Here is a 16,455-nt window from a genome sequence, read left to right on the forward strand (position 1 = left end):
GATACACCCCCTCATTTTTGGATTTCCTTCCCATTTAGGTCACCACAGAGCACTGAGTAGGGTTTCCTAAATTAGACAGTAGGTTCTCATTAGTTATCTATTTTATAAATAGTATCAATAGTGTATTTATGTCCATCTCAATCTTCCAGTTCATCCATCCCACCACCCCTCCTTGTCCTCATGGTGTTCATAAGATTAGAGTCATCCTCCATTTGTGTTCGCTAAATTTGGCAACCCCACTCCTGCAGAAGATATGAGTCTCAGAGCCATGAAGCTATAGGATCTGTCCTAGCAAAAGCAAGCATTATCATTTGGTAGGTGCCGAAGTATGAGTGTTTCTATGCAAGGAGGTGTGTGTATAAAGTAAGTGCAAACATACTGGATTTTTGTATCTCTCCAGTACAGTATAGACTATTCAACTCGAGACTATTAGGCGGTATGTTTTACTGGCTGAGTGTAGGATCTGAAGTGTCTGGGTACAGATCTTGGCTCTACCACTTAACTAGCTATATGATTATTTAACTGTTCTGTGCCTTAGTTTTCTCATCTATAAAATGAAGATAACAACAGTACCAACCTCAGAAGAGTTGTTGTTAGATGAGTTAATTTACATAACAAATGTCTGGTGCATAGTAAGCACTTAAAAACCTTAGCTAGTATTATTACTTTTGTTGTTATGCAACTACTCCACTGCTCTGCCTTGGCATAACCCTTCACCTGAATTTAATGCTAAATTGACGGCTGGAAGCTGTTCTAGATAAGCGAAAACCGCATCTTGTACCTGGCAGCTGCTTCCTTCTTCCCATCTTCTAGCGTCCTCCAATGAATGTGATCTCCAAAACCTGGAAGGAAAGAGCCTCATAAATATTCACACATGAACAAAGGGCAAAGACCCATGAAAGAAATGTAGCATATTCACAAGATACTCATAAAAAAGGCTTTCCTTTGTCAAGAGCATGGTGTTCAAGTCTCAACTCCACCGCTTTCTAGGTGTATAGAACCATGGACAGTCCCATACCTCAAGTCTCAGTTTTCATACCTGCAAAATGGAGATAATGTCACCTAATTCAGTTTTTAAGGAGATTAAATTATTAATGGCTATGAAAACCTTTGTAAACTAAGAGTATGCAAATAATACTATAAGAATGAATGAGAATTTTCCACAGTTATCTTAGAGCAAATCCTAACAAATCATTGCTAGTTGGAGTCAACACAGCAGTATAGTTTAAAGAGTCAGAAAGACATTAAATGTGTGAATTTTGTAAATGAAGTAAGTTCTTGAAGTCCCAATTTCTTCATCTATAAAATCAAGAATAAATACCCATACCTCCAAGTGGTGGTGTAAGGATTTTAAGAGAATATATTTTGAGATAATATAAAGTTATTCTTGTTATTTTTCCCCACACTTCAGTTAGAGTGATCTTTTAAAATCACATTTTTGCTTGGTAAAATATCTTTCAGATGTGTTTCAAAGCCCAAAAAGGGAAGGTCAAACTCTTATAGCAGGGTTTCTGAAGCCTTTCAGAATATGACTCCTACCCACCTCTCCAGGCTCACTTTCCACACTTTTCTTAAAATCTTACACAAAAAACTAATTTTCAGGAGCAGTTCTCTCAGGATTACTTGAGATGCTGTCTGCCAGGCTTGAAGTCCTAAAAATTCCCACCAAATAAAACATAACTCTAAAAAAAAAAACAAAACTAATTTTCATTTCCTTAAGCACAATATGCACCCTCTCTCCCCTTCAGCCTTCATAATCACTGCTTCCTTTGCCTTTCCTCCCACTGTCATCTTCAATTCATTCTTCAGGTATGAAACTAGCAGGCATTTCTTCTGGTAAATCTTCTCTGACTTCCCAAGTGCACTATTCTTATCCCATCACAGCACTTCCCAGGCTGAACTGTAAATGTTTATGTGTGTCTGTCTCCTTCACTCTAAAGGAAATTCCCTATGGGCTGAGACCATATCTGTCTTATTCCCTCCTGTTTCCCTAGCATTACACAGGGCTTCCCTGGTAACTCAGACAGTAAAGAATCTGCCTGCAATGCAGGAGACCTGGATTGGATCCCTGTGTGGGAAAGATTCCCTAGAGTAGGAAAGGGCAACCCATTCCAGTATTCTTGCCAGTAGAATCTCATGGACAGAGGAGCCTGGCAAACTACAGTCCATGAGGTCACAAAGAGTTGGACATAACCAAGCCACTAACATTTTCATTTTTCATGGCTATAGTAAGTGCTCCACAAAATATTTACTGAGCAAATGAATATTAGTTAGGCCATCTCACATAAATAACTTAATTTTGCATCTTGAAAATAGTGACCGTAACATTAGCTGTTATTTACTGACCAATTTACACATGTCCTGCACATCACACATGTTATCTTATTTAAATTTATTCTTAACAATAACCCTTTCACTGAACCTCTCTATATTTCCATTAAAATAGGCATAATAATAGCTGTATCTTGCCTTTCCAACCCTGGCCGGCAGGATGGCTCCTGCACAGGATGGTGAGAAGGGCTGGGCCACTATCAATGGAGGTGGTAACTAGAGAATACCCTATGAGCATTCACAAGCATCCATGGAGTGGGTTTCAGGAAGCATGCCCCTCAGGCACTCAAAAGAAATCCAGAAATTTGCCATGAAGGAGATGGGAACTCCAGAAGTACTCATTGGCACTAGGCTCAGCAAAGCCGTCTGGGCCAAAAGAATAAGTAAATGTCCCATACTGTACCTATGTGCCTACCTGCACATGGTTGTCCAGGAAATGTAATGAAGATGAAGGTTCACCAAACAAGCTCTGTATGCTGTTTACCTGTGTACCTGTCACCACTTTCAAAGATCTACATGCAGTTAATGTGGATGAGAACTAACTGCTAACGGTTCAATAAAGTTATAGAACCTCAAAAACAAAACAAAAAACCAATAGAAAACCTGTATCTCATAAGATTGTTGTTGAACATTAAATTACATATATATATTATATATATATCTTAAGACAGTGCTTAGCAGATTGAAAATGATCAGTAAACAGCACCTTTTGTCATTCTTTACAGTGGAGGCTTTTGAGACTCAGAATACACAGCCTGTACCAGGTCACATAGCTGATAAATGGCCAAGCGGGGGTTTTAAGTTCAATTTTATGACTTTTGGTGACTACACATACTGTCCTTGAGGCCTTTCTTTCCCAGAAATTTCCAACAGCTTAGCACAGGGAAATAAAGAGCTCATCCAGATTAGCAGTGAGAGGCAGTATCCAAACTAACCATCACTTTTCATTCCAAACAGCATGGGCTACTGCCCAAGGGAAAATGTGTCACTTGCCTACAGCCCAAAGTCTAATCCTGGAGAGGGAACAAACAAGTGACAGTGAAACTGGGAAGATGCCCAGGAGAACTGGAAGGTGCCTTACTATGACCATCATCATTCTACTTGTCAAAACCTAAACTCAGGCAACAGAACCCTGCTTTGGAGAGATGCCTGACTAGACAGTCTGGAGGGATATCCACCTACAAAACAATGAAATCCTACATAAAACAGACTTTCCAAAAGGCACCCACTGGGCTCAAAGTAATAGACACAAACACAAAGTAACCTTAAATCAGACAAGGAACAATGAGCAACAAGCAAAAGGCAAGGCTAACCTGAAAGCAAATGTCCATCATCATGTGGTAAGATGAAAGAGATGAATCTGAGACTCCATTTTAACCCAGCTGTCAAAAGCAACTAGAGTGATTCCAGGGCAGTAATTAGTAGCCCCTGGTTTACAGATGAATCAAATGCCAAACTTTCCTAGAGGAAAGCATTACTAATGTTAGGCCTCCAGGATAACCTATATAAATAACCATTATGAGCTTACAATCATAGATCACAAAACCTGTAAGGAAAGAAGTCACCACAAGTAAGAGCAGAACCAACAAATAGATAAGAGGACTTCAGATATTAGAATGATTAGGCATAGGATACAAAAATTACTATTATATAAGCACTGAAAGAAGTAACATATGGCATGACAAAAACATGCATATAACAAAACACAAAATAGGCAAAACTGTAAAGGCACCAAATAGAATTTTTTAAACTAACGTGATTTTTGAAATACAAAATCAATGAATATTCAGTGATACACAGAAGTGAGTTATTAAGCCATAAAAAGACATAAAAGAGCCTAAACTGCATACTGGTAAGTGAAAGATGCCAATCTAAAAAGGCTACATAACGTAGGATTCCAATTATATATGACTGGTGTTCTGGAAAAGACAAAACTATGGAGACAGTAAAAGACCACGCTAATGCAGGGGAAACTGGGGTAGGGAAAGGTGTCGTGGTAAGGGTTCACATGGGAACTCTGCATTTTCTGCTCAATTTTTCTATAGGTCTTAAACTGTTCAAAAATAAACTCTACTTATTAAAAAACAATTCAATGGATAGGTTAAAATAGCAAATTAGAGACAGGTGGAAATGTGAATCAGATGTTATCCAGAATATAGCACAGAGATAAGAAGACAGAAAATGTAAAGGAAATAGACAGTAAATTAAGAAAAGATTGGTATATATAAAATTGGAGTCTCTGAATGTAAAGTTGAAGGAAAAAAACTAATCTGAAGAGATAATATACTGGGGTGGGAACTGGATGACTGAAAAAACAAGAGTGGAAGGAAGAATATACCTCTTAAAAGTATTAAACCATGCTAATGTATCATATCCACTTAAAAACACATTTGCATTTTTTAGAATGAAAAAAAGATGAATGACAGCATTTTCAAGAACCAAGATAAAACAAGAATCTGCAGATAGTAAGAAGCACAATGTATAGCTGACAAATTACAAAAACAAATCACACACATATAAATTGTAGTGAAACTGCAGAACAACCAAATACTAAGATCTTAAAAGCATTTCAAAGAGAAATGACATATTTCCATTCAAAGACTGACAATTAGACTGACAGTAACAAATTGGAAATCAGATGGCAAAACATCACCTTCGACATGCTGAAAGAAAATATCTCTAAATTTAGAATTATGTACCTGGAAAAACTATCTTTCAAGAACAAGGCCAAAATAGACATTTTCAGATAAACTGAGGTATTTTTCTACCATCAGGTAGTCACCACTCATTATTTCAATAAGTATTTATTAAGCAGTATTATGTCGTGGTTAAGAGTCTGCACTATGGACCTAGACTCCCTGGCTTTGATTCCTGTAGTTCTGTAGCTAACTAGCTGTGTGACTTTGGGCAAGTTACTTAAACTCAATTTCTTCGGCTGTAAACGAGAGTAACAACAGCACCTACCTTGTTGGGTTGCTTTGAGGATTAAATAAATCATTATGTTAAAGATCTTAAAACACACCAAAGACGTTGAATTGCCAAAACAATCTTGAGAAAAAGGAACAAAGCTGGAGGCATCCTGTTCTCTGACTTCAGACCATACTACAAAGCTACAGTCATGAAAACAGCACAGTAATGGCACAAAAACAGATACACAGATCAATGGAACAGAATAGAAAGCCCAGAAATAAACCCACATTCTTATGGTCAATTGGTCTATGACAAAGGAGGCAAAGGATACAAAAAAGAAATGACAGTTTCTTCAATAAGTAGTACGAGGAAAACTGTACAGTTACATGTAAAAGAATGAAATTACAATTTCTCATACTACATACAAAAATAAATTCAAAGGGGATTAAAGACTTAAATAATAGACCTGAAACCAGAAAACTCCTAGAAGAAAGCATAGGCAGAACACCTTTGACACAAATCACAGCAATATTGTTTTGTATTTGCCTCCTAAGGTGAAAGGAACAAAAGTAAAAAGAAACAAATGGTACCTAATTAAACTTAAATGCTTTTGCATAGCAAAGGAAACCATAGACAAAACAAAAAGACATCCTACTGAAAGGGGAAAAAAATGTTTGCAAATGCTATGACCAATAAGAGGGTTAACAACCAAAAATACATAAATAGCTCATAAAGTTCAATATCAAAAAACCAAACAACCCAATTAAAAAGTGGACACAGATATTTTTGCTAAGAAAACACAATAGAAATTATCAACTGGCATATGAAAAAATACTCAAAATCAAGAGAATGCAAATCAGGGCCACAATGAGCTATCACCCCATACCTTTCAAAATGGCTATCTTGAAAAAGACAAGAAATAATAAATTTTTCTGGCCTCCAAAATCACTGCAGAGGGTGGTTGCAGCCATGAAATTAAAAGATGCTTACTCATTGGAAGCAAAGTTATGACTAACCTAGACAGTATATTAAAAAGCAGAGACATTACTATGCCAACAAAGGTCCGTCTAGTCAAGGCTATGGTTTTTCCAGTAGTCATGTATGGATGTGAAAGTTGGACTATCAAGAAAGCTGAGCACAGAAGGATGCTTTTGAACTGTGATGTTGGAGAAGACTCTTGAGAGTCCCCTGGACTGCAAGGAGATCCAACCAGTCCATCCTAAAGGAGAGCAGTCCTGGGTGTTCATTGGAAGGACTGATGTTGAGGCTGAAACTCCAATACTCTGGGCACCTGATGCGAAGAGCTACCTCATTTGAAAAGACCCTGATGCTGGGAAAGATTGACGGCAGGAGGAGAAGGGGACGACAGAGGATGAGATGGTTGGATGGCAGTACCAACTCAATGGACATGGGTTTCGGTGGACTCCAGGAATTGGTGATGGACAGTTGGTGATGGCCTGGTGAGCTGTGGTTCATGGGGTTGCAAAGAGTCACACACGACTGAGCGACTGAACTGAACTGAACAGATATTAGAGAATAGGTGAGTGAGTGTTGCTCAGTCGTGTCCGACTCTTTGCAACCCCATGAACTGTATAGCCCACCAGGCTCCTCCATCTATGGGATTTTCCAGGCAAGAATACTGGAGTGGGTTGCCATTTCCTTCTCCAGGAGATCTTCCTGACCCAGGGATTGAACCCAGGTCTCCCGCATTGTAGGCAGACGCTTTACCGTCTGAGCCACCAGGGAAGTCCTAAAGAATAGGTGGAGAAAAGGAAACCCTTGCACAGTTAGTGGGGATATAAATTGGTGTAGCCACCGTGGAAAACAGCTTGGAGGTCCCATAAAAAACTAAAACTAGAACTGCTATGTGATTCAGCAATTTCACTCCAGAGTATACATCTGGAAAAAACTGAAAACTAATTTGAAAAGATACACATACCCCAATGTTCACAGCAGCTTCCTAAGTAGAGTTAGTGGTAAAGTGCTACACCTGCAATGTAGGAGACATAAGAAACACAGGTTTGTTCCCTGGGTCAGGAAGATTCTGTGGAGGAGGAAGTGGCAACCCACTCCAGTATTCTTGCCTGGGAAATCCCATGGACAGAGGAGCCTGGTGGGCTACAGTACATGGGGTCACAAAGAGTCGGACACGACTGAAGCGACTTAGCATGCACTCTGCTTTATTGACTATGCCAAAGCCTCTGACTGTGTGGATCACAATAAACTGGAAAATTCTGAAAGAGATGAGAATACCAGACCACCTGACCTGCCTCTTGAGAAATCTGTATGCAGGCCAGGAAGCAACAGTTAGAACTAGACATGGAACAACAGACTGGTTCCAAATAGGAAAAGGAGTACGTCAAGACTGTATATTGTCACCCTGCTTATTTAACTTCTATGCAGAGTACATCATGAGAAATGCTGGACTGGAAGAAACACAAGCTGGAATCAAGACTGCCAGGAGAAATATCAATAACCTCAGATATGCAGATGACACCACCCTTATGGCAGAAAGTGAAGAGGAACTAAAAAGCCTCTTGATGAAAGTGAAAGAGGAGAATGAAAAAGTTGGCTTAGAGCTCAACATTCAGAAAACGAAGATCATGGCATCCGGTCCCATCACTTCATGGGAAATAGATGGGGAAACAGTGGAAACAGTGTCAGACTTCATTTTTTTGGGCTCCAAAATCACTGCAGATGGTGATTGCAGCCATGAAATTAAAAGATGCTTACTCCTTGGAAGAAAAGTTATGACCAACCGGGATAGCATATTTAAAAGCAGAGACATTACTTTGTCAACAAAGGTCCGTCTAGGCAAGGCTATGATTTTTCCTGTGGTCACGTATAGATGTGAGAGTTGGACTGTGAAGAAGGCTGAGCGCTGAAGAATTGATGCTTTTGAACTGTGGTGTTGGAGAAGACTCCTGAGAGTCCCTTGGACTGCAAGGAGATCCAACCAGTCCATTCTGAAGGAGATCAGCCCTGGGATTTCTTTGGAGAGAATGACGCTAAAGCTGAAACTCCAGTACTTTGGCCACCTCATGCGAAGAGTTGACTCATTGGAAAAGACTCTGATGCTGGGAGGGATTGGGGGCAGGAGGAGAAGGGGACGACAGAGGATGAGACGGCTGGATGGCATCACCGACTCAATGGACGTGAGTCTGAGTAAACTCTGGGAGTTGGTGATGGACAGGGAGGCCTGGCGTGCTGCAATTCATGGTGTCGCAAAGAGTCGGACACAACTGAGAGACTGAACTGAACTGAACAGTGTTGACAGCAGCATTACTTACAATAGCTAAGATATGAAAATAACCTAAGTATCTATCAACAGATAAATGGATAAAGATGGGTATACAGAGGGAAATCTGCTGGAGGTCCAGTGGTTAGGACTTGAGACTTTCACATGTGGTGGCCCACGTTCAATCCCTGGTCAGGGAACTAAGATTCACAAGCCACATATTGTGGCCAAAAAACCCAAAATGGTGTGTATATTCATATATACAATGAAATACTCCTCAGTCATAAGAAAGTATGAAATTTTGCTATATGCACCAATATGGACAGACCTGAAGGATATCAAGCTAAGTGAAATAAGTCAAAGACAAATATTATGTTTTCATTCATACATGGAATACAAAAACTAAAAGAAATGACTGAATATAACAACAACAACAAAGAATTTAGAACAGTGTCTGGGACTGAAGACTTATGTATTTGCCATTAACATACCAAGCAATATTTTAAGTACTTCACCCATATAGATCCTCATAACAACCCTAGAGATAGGTACTCACTAACCCCGTTTTATAGATGAGAAAACTGAGGCAAAAAGTTTACATAACTTTCCCCAGTTCACACAGCTAATGAGTATCAGATTTGGAATCTGAACCTTTGCACTTAGGGTCCAGACTCCTTGCTCGAAAGCACTAAATGCTGTCCTTCAAAGTAGAAGGAGGTAAGGACAATGAGGCAAGGGAAGGAGCAGGCAATACAGGACCTCATAGGCTTCTATAGAGACTCTGGCTTCTAGAAACTTTTAGAGGGTTTTGAGCAAAGTAGTAACATGACGTGATTTGTAATTTAACAAGACTGCTCTGCTTTCTGTGCTGAAAACAGATTATAGTGGGTGTTACTATAGTGGGTGTTGAACTGTGTGTCTCAAATCCCCAGTGCCTCAGACTGTGACCTAATATGGAAACAGGGTCTTTACAGAGGTAATCCAGTTAAAATGAGGTCATCAGGGTGGGGCCTCATCCAATATGACTGCTATCTTTATTAAAAGAAGGGAAAGGGGACAGACACATACACAGGGAGAAGAACACAGCCATCTCTAACAGGCCTGGTACAGATCCTTCCCTCAGCCTTCAGGAGGAACCAACACTGCCAGAAGCTTGATTTTAAACTCCTACTCTCTAGAAATATGAGACAACAAATTTCTGTTGTTTAAGTCACCCAGCTTGTGTTACTTTGTTATCGCAACCCTAGTAAACTAATATAGAAAAGGCAAAAGCAAAAGAGACTAGGAAAGTGGTTACTGCAATAATTCAGACATGTGATAACAGTGGTTTGGACTAGCTGTGATGGTAGGGGAAGCACATGCCATCAGATTCTGAACATATTTTGAAGGTAAAATCGAAAGGATTTTGTCCTGGATAGAGGGTAAGAGAAGTTAATGACGACTCTAAGGTTTTTTGGCCTGAGCAACTAGACTGGAGTTGTCATTAATAGAGATGGGGCAGACAGTAGGTGGAGTGAGTTTTGGAAAGAAACATTAAAGTGCCTGGATATGGATACACTCATTTTGAGATGCTTACTTCCCTGGTGGCTCAGATGGTAAAGCGTCTGTCTACAATGCTGGAGACCTGGGTTCGAGCCCTGGGTTGGGAAGATCCCCTGGAGAAGGAAATGGCAATCCACTCCAGTACTGCTGCTGCTGCTGCTGCTGCTGCTAAGTTGCTTCGGTCGTGTCCGACTCTATGCGACCCCATAGACAGCAGCCCACCAGGCTCGCCTGTCCCTGGGATTCTCCAGGCAAGAACACTGGAGTGGGTTGCCATTTCCTTCTCCAATGCATGAAAGTGAACAGTGAAAGTGAAGTTGCTCAGTTGTGTCTGACTCTTAGCAACCCCATGGACTGCAGCCCACCAGGCTCCTCTGTCCATGGGATTTTCCAGGCAAGAGTACTGGATTGGGGTGCCATTGCCTTCTCCGACTCCAGTACTACTGCCTGGAACATCCCATGGACAGAGGAGCCTGGTGGGCTACAGTATATGGGTTCGCAAAGAGTCTGACAGGACTGAATGACTTTACTTTCACTTCACTAGACATCAAAACAGAGATGCTGAATAAGCAACTAAATATCTGAGGCTGGAATTCAAGCGACAGTTATCAGCATGCAGATGTTATTTAAAGCTTAAGAGTGAACAGGATCACCAAGGGAGTGAGTGTAGATAAAGAGGGAGTTCAGGAACCCAGAAGCACTACTAGATAAGGGAGATAAAGAAGCAACCAAAGACCAGCTGGTGACAAAGAACAGGCACCAGCAGCACATGGAATTCCAGAAGTGTTTCCAGGATGTTTCAAGAAGGAAGGATGATCCACTGACTCCAGTACTCCTATTAAATCAGAAACTTCGGGATTTAGCAAGTGGAGAACAATACTAAAGCTGAAACTCCAGTACTTTGGACACCTCATGTGAAGAGTTGACTCATTGGAAAAGACCTTGATGCTGGGAGGGATTGGGGGCAGGAGAAGGGAACGACAGAGGATGAGATGGCTGGATGGTATCACTGACTCGATGGACGTGAGTCTGAGTGAACTCCGGGAGTTGGTGATGGACAGGGAGGCCTGGTGTGCTGCGATTCGTGGGGTCGCAAAGAGTCAGACACGACTGAGCAACTGAACTGAACTGAACTGAACTGAACAATGCAGACCTTGACAAGCCCAGTTTCAGTAGGAGTGAGAACGAAAAGATGATTAGAGCAAGATCAAGACAGCCCAGGGGAAGAATTAGGGAATAAGCACACACAACTCTCAAAGAATTTTGCAGTGCAGGGGCAATTGCTAGAGGGTGCTGTGAGTCCATGAAGGGTTTGTATTCAATATGGAGGAAAGGATAGGATGTTGAAAGCTGATAGAAATGCTATAATAAAGGCAGGAAAATTGAGGATACAGGACTAAAAGGGAGAGTCAAAAATATCGAGTAGATGAAAGGAGATGGGATTTCCTACTCAAGTGAAGGGACTAGCCTTTGCTAGGAGCACTGACAGTTTATCTAGTAAAGACAGAAAAGGAAGAACATATGGACACTGGTACTAGAAGGTGGGTAAAATCAGTAAAGTCAAGGTGACAATTTTTGACAGATCTCTTCCAAGTCCTTCAACCTTCTGTTAAATACGAAGCATGGTGACTGGCAAGGACTGTGGAGAAAGTACTACTTTTGAAGAGACAAAGGTAAATATGAGATAGTCCTCTAGGAGAGAACCAGAGAAACTAAAAGGATACTAAAGGGCAAGTTTCAGGAAAGAAGTGATTCCAGAATAAAGCCTAACTACAAGGAACAGTGAGCAAATTAACTGGTAAACATGTGGATATAGCCAAATACATTTGTATAAAAATTTTAATGCTTAATTTATAGTTAAAAAAAAAGAGAGAACTAAAGTATTGGACAACATAGCTTATAAAGAAAGAGGAAGTGATTGAAATAAGAATGCTCTAAGGCCCACTAACTATTGGGGGGGTTAAGATATTAATGTTAGATTTTGTTGTTAAATATGTGAGTAAAATTCCAGAAGTAACCACTAAAAGAAAAGAAGGATACCAACTTCCAAATTAAATAAAGGCAATAAAGCAATACAAGAATCAGCAAATATTCAACCCCCAAAGAAAGTGAGAAAAGAATAGAAAAAAACAGTAGCGATAGAAAATTGGATGAGAGAAATAAGACCAGCTCTGTCAATAATCACTACAAATATAAGTGAACAAAACTTGCCAGGTAAAGGTAAAGAAAGAAACTGTCAGATTTTGGTTTAAAAAAAAAATCCTCTATGATGTCTACAAAAGCACCTAAAACAGAAGGACTTGTAAAAGTCAAAAGTAAAATGACTGAAAACTACATCCCAGACAGACCTCAGGCAAAACAAAATCAGGCAAGCTAGATTACTATCAAGCAAAATAAAATTTCTCCATAAACATGGACTACTCAGAAGCTAGCTGACAAAGCCTACAGTCATAGGTTATAGCTAAGAGACCCTAGGGCAGTGGGGCTTCCCTGGAGGCTCAGATAGTGAAGAATCTGCCTGCCATGCAGGAGACCCGAGTTCAGTCCCTGGGTCTAGAAGGCCCCTGGAGAAGGAAATGGCACCCACTTCAGTATTCCTGCCTGGAGAATTCCATGGACAGAGGAGCCTGGCATGCTGCAGTCTATGGGCTTGCAAGAGTGGGACACAATTTAGTGATTAAACCCAGGGCAGTGCTGTTTAACTGATCTTTCTCCAATGACGGAAATTTCTCTATCTGCACTGTTCAATATGGTAGCTACAAACTGCTGAGTACCTGAAACACGGCTAATGCAACACAGAAGCTGGATTTTTAAAGTTTAATTTTAATTAATTTAAAATTTGAGTGGTAAGGGCCTATCACTACTTCATTGGACAGCACAAAGTTGCAGATCAGTCCAATCCTCTCACATTACAAAGGCCTGGAAAAGGGAAGAGGCTACCAGAAACCACAAAGGAAGCCACAACCAAAATTTAGTCTGATTCCCAATTAAAATGCTTTCCCAGAGCCCAACACTTCCCTGGCTGCCTTAGTGCACTGTTTCCGAGAGTAATTCTAGAGGTGTAATTTGAAACAGTTCACTATGTGTAAAAAATTTCTTTGAAAATTCATATTAAAAGGTAAATTGGAATTTTTCATAAGTAATAATCACCACCATGATGTTTTGAGTGCTTACTCTATGGAATAATGATGACAATGTGTTGTGTGTTAGCTGCTCAGTTGATTCCAACTCTTTGTGGCCCCATGGACTGTAGCCTGCCAGGTTCCTCTGTCCATGGAATTCTCAGGCAAGAATTCTGGAGTGGGTAGGCATTCCCTTTTCCAGGGGATCTTCCCGACGAAGGAATTGAGCCCAGGTCTCCCGCATTGCAGGTCAATTCCTTACCTTCTGAGCTAATAGGGAAGCCCTGATTATGATAATATAATAATATTAGTAATGACTAACACTTATATGGCATTTACTATATGCTGGCATTGTTTTTCATGCTTTTACATGTATTAAATTATTTAATCCTTACACTTATGAGGTAGAAATGTAACTGTCTTCATTTTACAGACAAGGAAGGTAAAGTTAAATAGCTTGCTAGTAAATGCCAAAGCTGGGATTAGAACCTACATGGTGGAGTTCCAGAGTCCGTAGTTTACTCACCATACCTCACTAACTCTCCTGCAAAGATAAACATGAATAAATGAATAAATAAATGGCTTTCCCAAAGCAGAAGGAAAATACAGACTTCAGGTCTGGAAAACCTGGGTCCTTATGTTTCCCTTCAAAAATAACTTGAAAACTTGAAAAGGCACAGTGCTTACCTTGTTGCTACCTACTCCCTACACCACCCACACTTATACCATGCCAACATGGAACATCTGAAGACAGTCCAACTTCCTCAAGTATCACCTGCACAGCCACTTTATTTATGCCAGTTATCTGCAGAGTGAGCTGAAAGTTCCCACATTAGCAGCTCCTTCCCTAACACATTAATTTAAAAGGTGGGGGAGGAAAGAAAGTGACTGTTTCCAAACACAGGATTTACATCAGAATTCCCAAGCCCTTCAGGCTAAAAACTGTTTTCCTGAGGGTAAGGTAAGGACATCAGAAAAGTATTACCCACCCTCTCCCAGCTGACAGAACAAAAGGTTAAGTGTCGGAACTGGCAGCCAAGCCTCTGAAACAGGGAACACTGTACCTGAGAGGTAGAATAACACCACGGCTAAATAAAGTCTGTATGCATCAAACAAGTCCTAATTCAGCCACTTGCTGTTTTCATGTATGTGAAATATGACTAACAAAAATATCTGTCTCTTAGGCTTGTTGTGAATGTGAATAGGATACAGTATGGAAGGTAAACACCCCATATGTGTCAATGCCAAATGGTTATTTCAGAGACTTGACAAAGTCATCCATTTCTGTTTCAGGCAAGAGAGTGCATGAACCGCCCCCATTGATAACTTTCCCTTTTCTCCTTCAAAGGAGTCTCTACACTCAGAGCAGGAGAGGTGTACTGTTGAGGACAAAAGCTATAGAATCTCCATCTCAGCTGGTCCACTTACTAGCTATGTGACCCCTGCATCCCATTTTAGGTTCTTCATCTGTGTAATGGGGATGATGATTACATCCCTTATCTACCTCAGTGGGTTATCATGAGGATTTAACCAGTCAATACATGAAAAATACACAGAACGGTTCCTGGAATATAGCAAAATGTACAGTAAATGTTAATCACTACACTTCTTCCCACAGGTGGTACATTCCAAATGTTGAGCACACAGAGAAGAAGATTATTTTAGAACTCTAAGATATTAGAGCTGGAAGGACTCTTAGGAATCATTTCTACTCCAACTTTCTCATTTAATAAATGATCCCCAGGGAAGCCAAGAGCTGGCTGACCAGGATTAAAACTCAGGCCTCCTGATTTCTATCCAGTGTTCACACCACATCACTGTACTTCCTCTCTGCAAACTATTGGCCATCATCTGGAAAGAGTCAAATCTACTTAAACTTCTGGGAAGAAATCTTACTTATCACTGCTCTGGGCAGGACTTTTCTGGGAGGTGGGGTGGGTGAACTATAATCTGTTTTCCAAGAATACCCAGGAGATACCAAAAAAAAAAAAAAAAGTTTGATATCTTATTAATTTCTTTCGGGAACAAGTCAATATATTTCCTTGGGTAAATATAGTAAAAAGCATTAAATAAATACTTTCTAAGTTTGTAACACAATACTAAGTGCCTTTTGTTTGTTCATTTAATCCTCACAGCCCCTTCCCCACCAAGTTGCCCTTCTATGTGCTCCTACAGTTACCTGCCATTCCCCTGCTGACAGTACATATCACAGTGCCATGTAATTGCCTGCTTATTTGTGCTGATAGTCTTCAGACCATGAGCTGAAAAAAGATGGGGATCCCAACGATCATGTGTACCATTCATTTCTTATTTCAACAAATATTCCTGAGCATGAATAAGACAGAAACAGTCCTAACTTACTAGGGTAGACCATACTTTCCAAAGATGATTGCAGTAATATCTCCCATTCCACAAGCTCTTTTTACAATGTGACCTCAACATTCCTCCTGTGGGGGATGGAAAGGAGGCAGTTAATGTCCCTTCCCCTTGAACAGGCCCATGGAGTACACTGGAAGTGATGCTATGTGACTTTTATGGCTAGATGACAAAAATGCCATGTATTTTCACCTTGTTCTCTTAGGGTGCTCACTCCTGGAATCCAGCTGTCATACGCTGAGGAAACTCACACTAGCCCACGAAGACAAAGCACACGGGGAAGTAACCAGCTCAGCCGAAGCCCCAGACTCGGAACCAAGGGATACACGAGGGATACACTGTGCCCTGTTTGACTTTCTGGCCCACAGAATCGTGAGCATAATAGAATGATTTCTTTCCACCACTTAATTTGGGGTGGTTTATTATGCAGCAATGGTAAATGGATCAACCACATGGAGCTTAACACCTAACAAAGAATGCTGAATATGTGACTCCAAGGTATTGCCTACACCTAACACAGTTAACTGGAATAATAACTGGGTAATTATTTGTTGCATGTGTGAGATAGCTGTTATTATGCCCCTTTGGCACATGAGGAATTGAGCTTTGAGAAGTTTTAGCAACTTGTCCTAGGTCTCTCAGAAGGCAATGGCAACCCACTCCAGTATTCTTGCCTGGCAAATCCCATGGACAGAGAAGCCTGGTAGGCTGCAGTCCATGGGGTCGCTAGGAGTTGGACACAACTGAGTGACTTCACTTTGACTTTTCACTTTCATGCACTGGAGAAGGAAATGGCAAGCCACTCCAATATTCTTACCTAGAGGATCCCAGGGACAGGGGAGCCTGGTGGACTGCCATCTATAGGGTCGCACAGAGTTGGACACAACTGAAGTGACTTAGCGACTTAGCAGCAGCTAGGTCTCTCAACTGGTTTGT

General features: G+C 40.7%; 1 protein-coding gene across 2 annotated transcripts in view; it reads right to left on the reverse strand.

Moving 5' to 3' along the window:
- Positions 1 to 16,455, reverse strand: part of TXNDC12 (thioredoxin domain containing 12) — a 30,594-nt gene that overhangs the window by 12,615 nt on the left and 1,524 nt on the right. For both annotated transcript variants that reach the window (XM_004001975.5, XM_027970098.2), the window contains exon 2: positions 782 to 842. In XM_004001975.5, the coding sequence (XP_004002024.1) occupies positions 782 to 842 (61 nt within the window). The remainder of the gene's footprint in view (positions 1 to 781; positions 843 to 16,455) is intronic.

The sequence above is a fragment of the Ovis aries genome, chromosome 1, assembly GCF_016772045.2.
Source record: "Ovis aries strain OAR_USU_Benz2616 breed Rambouillet chromosome 1, ARS-UI_Ramb_v3.0, whole genome shotgun sequence".
Taxonomy (NCBI): domain Eukaryota; kingdom Metazoa; phylum Chordata; class Mammalia; order Artiodactyla; family Bovidae; genus Ovis; species Ovis aries.